The sequence below is a fragment of the Ammospiza nelsoni genome, chromosome 12 (assembly GCF_027579445.1).
Source record: "Ammospiza nelsoni isolate bAmmNel1 chromosome 12, bAmmNel1.pri, whole genome shotgun sequence".
Lineage (NCBI taxonomy): Eukaryota > Metazoa > Chordata > Aves > Passeriformes > Passerellidae > Ammospiza > Ammospiza nelsoni.
The window spans coordinates 3,821,665-3,828,044 of record NC_080644.1 but is presented as its reverse complement, the minus strand read 5'-3'; the positions used below and the strand labels follow the sequence as shown (position 1 = coordinate 3,828,044).

The 6,380-nt window shown below is 41.4% G+C and overlaps 1 protein-coding gene across 2 annotated transcripts in view; it reads right to left on the bottom strand.

Moving 5' to 3' along the window:
* Positions 1 to 1,085: 1,085 nt before the first annotated feature.
* Positions 1,086 to 6,380, bottom strand: part of PHACTR3 (phosphatase and actin regulator 3) — a 73,856-nt gene continuing 68,561 nt past the window's right edge. For both annotated transcript variants that reach the window (XM_059480736.1, XM_059480737.1), the window contains exons 10-13: positions 6,117 to 6,178; positions 5,134 to 5,274; positions 3,817 to 3,893; positions 1,086 to 2,314 (exon numbers count right to left, since the gene is read on the bottom strand). In XM_059480736.1, coding sequence (XP_059336719.1) covers positions 2,299 to 2,314; positions 3,817 to 3,893; positions 5,134 to 5,274; positions 6,117 to 6,178 — 296 coding nt within the window. In that variant the 3' untranslated portion in view covers positions 1,086 to 2,298. The remainder of the gene's footprint in view (positions 2,315 to 3,816; positions 3,894 to 5,133; positions 5,275 to 6,116; positions 6,179 to 6,380) is intronic.

The following is a 6,380-nucleotide window of genomic DNA, read 5'->3' as shown; positions in this document are numbered from 1 at the left end:
TTGTCTCTGAACTGTACAAGGTTTAAAAGTGCACTGCAAGGCCCAAATTCTTTCTTACAATGAGGCCACGTGGGAAAAATAATAACTAAAAACTAAACTTGTTTTTAGTTATGGACAGGAGTTGTGCCCTGCAGGCCTGTCTCCCTTTCCCACTGGGAGGAAGAACAGCCCCCCTGAGCCAAATGTGCCCTCTGAGGTGGGATCCCAAATTCCAGCAGGAATCCACGGCCCAGGGATGTCCAGGCACCTCCCCAGCCCCCAGAGCAGGCGGTGCTGAGGGCTCAGTGCCTCTGGAATTGTCACAGCTTGTGCCTCCCCAGGAGCAGGGCAGAGGAAGGATCAGAGCATGGAGAGGATGGAGCCCCTCAGAGCCACCCCAGGCTTCAGGTGCAGCAGTGACACAGCTCTGGGCACTGTTTGGCATTTAAACCTGCTCTAAGTTAGCCTTACTATAATTTTATTATGTTTTTACACATAATTTTAATGTGTTTTGTATAATATTTATTGGCAGTGGAAGTGTGCATCCCTGCTGAACAGGACATACTGTACATGGGTTATTAGCCAAGTTTAGTTTGTAGTTAACAGTGGCTCATCTCAAACTGAAAATGCTTCTTCTGCTGAAGAAACTTTGCTCTCCTTTCTCTTTAGCCTTTTTGTATATTGCACTGGGACTATCACTGTTTTCTTGTTAATTACTCCTGTATTATTAATAATAAAATTATAGATGTATGTTAAAAGGCTAGTTATGATGTTACATATTTCTGTGGAAAGCCAGCAAGTTAAAAAATTACAGTAAAGAGGAAAAAACACATCTTTGGATCAAGTGATGGGGTCATTCAGCTGCTAGTCAAGTGAGACAAACATTAAAATGTTGACACCACCTCTCCCAGGAGTCCTGAGTTCCCTGTCCCATTGCAGTGACACAGACTTTGTGTGGCACTGGGTGTCCTTACCTTCATTCCTGCTGCCAGTTTGTCCAGAGGCAGCTCCAGTTCCTGAGGTTCCATCCCCAGCTGGGACAGAGCTCTCACTGTGTGAGGCTGTTCCCCACCTCACAGCAATTCAGTAGCAGTCTATACAAGCACTTTGACAAACTGCATTTTATTATTTTCACACTTCATGGAGATCATCTCCATGAAGCTACAGGACCAAGAATGCCTTTTTCAAGTTTTTAACATTGAATGACTCCCTAGAATGGCAGCACTTCAGTCTTGTGAGTGGATTCACCATTTTTTCCTGTCTTTCCACATGTGATTCCCAGCTATCCATGTGTTATTTTTCTCACAATTATTTTTTAGTAGCATTGAGTAAATACTCAGGTGCTTCTCCATGTCAGGAATTATTAAAATGTCTGGCTTTACATTTTTCTCAACCAGTTCTATTTGCTTTGTTATTAGCATTTAGTAACTTTTTTCTTCTTACTGTCAAGAAAGCATTAAAACCATTTGTTTGCTAAACATCAAAGTACATTGTTACATTTCTGCCTCTGGTTGTCCAGTTTAGTAATTTGGAATAACAATGAACCAAATTGTCATTTTTAGAGGGTCAGAGCCTCAGTTGGTGCAGTGACAACCAGTTTATGCTATTCCACCAGATGGAAAACCTTAGTTGAGATCATCCTTTTGCAGACCCTGTGTTGATGAAGAAGTCAAATGGTTTGGTGCATAATAATTATAATCTCTTCCCAATTATCCCTGGGAAAAAAAAGAGCTTTAGGAAACATGGTCATTTCCTGCAATAAGTAGTCATTTAATTAAAGAACAAAAGTAACAGGAATCAAAAATGCTTGCAGCTGTGATTCTGTTAGACAGTATATAAAAAAGAATGAAATTATAATACATTAAATTAGTTTTTAGAACATGAACTTAGGTGTTTTACAAACTAATTGTGGTAAGTTCAAAATGTCTTGTCAACGTAATACTGGATGACAGAGTGTCACGTCCATTTATGTCAGAGGCCTTGGAATGGTAAAGCCTGTACATGCACAACATCTCCTTTTCCAAGGCAGCCTGCCCACCAGTTCCACTCAGCTGGGAAAGGAGAGGAGGAGGCTCTTCCAAGCAGCTTCACTTCAGTCTTTTCAGCAGCTTGTCCCACCCCTCAGGCCAGACTCTGTCTCCAGAGCTCGGGGCTGGCGTCTGTCCCCAAGGGCTGCAGAGGCTTCACTGCAGAGCCCTTCTGTCACATCAACGTCCAGGGAGCCTGCACTGAACCTCAGGGAAAGGCTTCAGGGTTCCCTGATGTGTGTTCAGCAGCAATATCAAAAAGTAAAGACAGATTCTTCTCAGAAGAAAATTTCTATGGCCTGTGAAATCTAGGAGAAAAAAAAGACATGTTTCAAAACCCTTTGCAATAGAATTAAATTATTTTTCATTCAATTCTTTTATGTTAGATTAACAAAATTTTTAAAAGCCCACAGGAGGATTCATTCTGGTTAAAGGTACAGTGACAGTGCTGAAGAATATTAGCAACTCTTAATTTTCCACATTCCCAGCCCTGTGCCAGGACTGCAGTGCAGGTACAGACCTCAGGGCCAGTGTACCTCGGTTACATTTCTTTGGGACTGCAATTGCAAACCCAGGTATGCAGTTGATGTGGGTTTTTTCTTTTAGTAAATGAAGCCACAGTTTGTCACTGGTAGCAATATTCACTGTGCAGTGATCTTCTCTTTTAAGAGTTAAGCAATGGTGAAATGCTTTGTAAAGTATGAAGAGATACTGTTGGTGAAATGTTTGATAGTCTTAGATTCTGGAATAAATTTTCTTCTTGCTCTGTAGGCTTGTTCTTTTGGCTGAGATCCATAATTAAAGCCCCAATCATATGTAATGCCCTAGCTCTAATTGTAAATTGGAAGCTTGTTTACTCCTAATATCCTGAACAAATTTCAGAATCTGTCATTATCATCTAGTGAGACTCCCCAGGTAGCTCCAATTAGGAAATGTGCAGCTCACTGCCAGACTGAAACTGCAGCCCCCCCTCTTCCCTTCCCACCTTCATTCCACCAATGCAGTGAAGCTGCTCTGCCCTTGATGATGCCTTTTTGCAAGCACCAGTGCCTGTGGAATCAGCCTCTCTTATTGTTCCTCCTCTTGAAGAAGGGAAATGAATGTTTTGATCTGGGTTTAAACACAGCCCCTGGCACATGGAGCAGGCACTGTCCTGACCAGGTTCCCAGTGGAATTCCAATCACATGGAGAGTGACACCAGCCCAGCCCTGTTCTCTCCTGACCTCCTCCTGACAGGGAGTGTCATTAAGTGTCATTAAGTTACCTGGGGCTCCTTCCAATAGCAACTGCACTGACAGGGAATACAGAAATCCCCAGGCTGAATCCTTTAGAACAAATCCAATTAGAACAAAGGCATTACCCCTGGGCACTGCCTGTTACGGTCAGTGCAGTTCTGTATTTCTGAGCAGGGAATTTTCAGTGTTTGTGATAAGGCTGCAGACTCAAGTATATTTAATTCAGAGATCTTTAAACAGTGTATTATGCTGTTCTACTTTAAAAAATCATATTTTTTCTGTGTTATATGCTTTAATTTTTTTGTCCTATCTTTAAATCTTTGGTGCAAGGAATGCCAGCTGAGGGATGCTCTGGAGAATGTCTGCAGGTTTCTTGGTATGTGATAATAAAAGCCCCCAAAAAATCAGAAAATTGGGTTTTCCTCAGGAAAAGAAAGGCTCCAATTTTCTTTTAATATTAACCTCCCTTTGCATATTCTCCCACATGCAGCACATAAGAATGCCATCCACAGGTTCAGGAGACAAGGAGTCAGAGCTTTTAGCAGGCAGCAGAGATAAACAGCTGGAAAACTGACCTTGTCAAATGTTTGCTGGACGCATGAACCTCCATTTCATTACTTTTGTATTCATTCAGCTCCTTCCGAATTGCTGCCTAGGAATTGAAAAGAGAAAAACATGAACAAATAATGTTGTGTTTGTGAGCAAAACCCTGTGTTTGTGAGCAAAACCCCAGACCTGCAGAGCAGAGCAGTTTTCTGTGGTAGATAAACCAAGTATTGGGTACAGCAGAGCACTCTTGTGCTGGTAGAAGTGCTGAGTGTTTGGGTTGTATGGATTGGTGACACAATGCTTCTCATTTGTTATTGATTGCTGACAGGGTCACTGCTGTCTAGAAGCAATTCTGACAGAGTAACACCTCAGAGATGGCTGTCTCACATTTAATAAGATTCCAGTTAAAATTTATTTATTAAAGATTAGGAGAAGCTGCCAAGAAATTGATCCATTTTTCAGTCACAAATGCAGAGGTGCAGCTCTGACCCTGACTTCCTGATGTGTGCCACCAGTATGAGCAGAACTGTCACTTTCTTTGAGCTGCCTTGTTAATTGAAACATGAGCATTGACACAGTAAAACCAGGAAAAGTCTAATTGTAGTAAAGGTACATTCAAGGAAAATATAAAATCCTTATTCTGTTGATTACTATGGAACAGTTTATTCACCATTTTAGAGAGCTTGGGAGAGCAGCTGCAGGAGTAGAAGTGCTCTGTTCCTTTTCTATGAGTCCTCTAAACCCATTTGTCCCTTCCTGGGGAGACACTGGGATGGAAACCAAAGTGTTTGAGGTCTCAGCACAAAGCCATGTTAACAGTCCTGTGTTTGCCATTTTCCAGTAACTGTCTCAGCATCCTGCTCCTGAAACTTCCCAATGTTCTGGCTGGAATCATGGTGAACTATTCTTACTACTCAAGATTCTAAATGTGACACTTAAATTGGGCTGTGAATCAGCTACATGGCAGGTATGTGTTGGGACAAAATAAGAGTTCATGCTCAGGAGAATGTGGGTCCTGTGCCTCCTTGAGCATTCACAGGAAACAGGAGAGGAAATTTTTGCATGTGTGAGACAAAACTTCCTGTCTGACAATAAAGTTTAATACTCTGTTGGCTGGAAATGGTTTTGATTTGGAGCTCAAATACTGTATTCACCTTTTTGGGTGGGTGGGAAGAAGCCTTTCGAGTACTAAAAAGGCTTTTTTACCACATTGGTATGATTTCAACATAAAAAATCATGGTAAAGTTTACAGAGCTGAAATGTTTCAGAGGTTCAAGTCTGTTTGGAATGTGATGTATCATTACCAAGCAAGGAGAAAGCAGAACCTTGTGGTTTGTCAGTACCTTGTCTGCTGCTGACAGTCGTGTCCATGGTTTATCTGCTCTCCTGTCGTAGTCCTGTGCTTTTGCCACTTCCACATAATCACTGAATCGAATCAGGATCTTTCTGTCTCTCAGTTCATCAACTGTAGGTCTCTGGTTAAGCTGTATTCAGAAGTTTTGTGAAATAAAACCAGGGTTAAAAACAAGTGAGTCAGTAAAAAATACAATATTTGCTTCTTTTCATCTTGGCTCAGTGTGCATCTAAAAATATGGAAAACCACCCAACCCTTGGAAACCCCAGGGAAATATTTCACCATTTGGAGAACTGCTAGCAGAGTAATAATGGTTTAAATGGAGCTACAGCATAGTGCCTTTATCATGGACAAAAGAAGAAAATATCTTAACCCAGAGATTGATAAAATATATTTTCAAAATGTAAAGGAATCATGATGGATTTGTTATGATCTCTGGATAATTCTGGATGCTGGAGGATGTTCTACTACAGGCAGAGGCAGATTATCTGTGTGAGATTCCCAGCTCTAGACCCTCTGTAAGAATTTCAGTCAAGCCTGAACAAGTTATCAGCATATTGGTCTGTAATTCCATTAGGGATTTCCAAGAACAGAACAACAAGATCTCATTCTTATGCTGAGAATATTTTAAATGCAAAAAGAAATGTACTATGGGAGCAGACCTGGTGTTCAGCAAGGAGTCAGCTCTGCTACAAAGAGTGAAAAAGTCCTTTACGAGCAATGGAGCTGACAAATATGCCATAATAGCCATTTTCTGACTAAATTTATATGCAAATATTCTATTCAATTTCATCTAGCTGGGATAAGGTAGGTATGTCTATAATTGATATTACCAGACACTGCTACCAGACACTGCTGAGGAGGATGCATATTAAAGCACGTTCTGTGTAATAACAACCTCTATGGCTGGGTGATATTATAGTAATTTTGCTAAATTTCTACAAGCTAATAGCAAGTATTGCAAGATTTTACCTTTCTTGTCAGTCTCTGCTTGATTTCCCTCCTCTCCTCCTGTTCCGTTTGATCATTTCGTTCTGCGGAGAATATAAAAAAGAAGATGACTTTCCTCATGAGGAAGTTGGGTGTTTTCCCAGGTCCCAGGCAATGATGAGCAGAGCCCAATGAGCAGCTGGCAGTTGTGTGTTTTGGAAATTCAATGCATCTCTGGTGTGAGCTGGAGCACAGAGTCACCCCCCTGTGAGGACACCGTGCTGGTGCCAGTGCCAGCCCTGAACT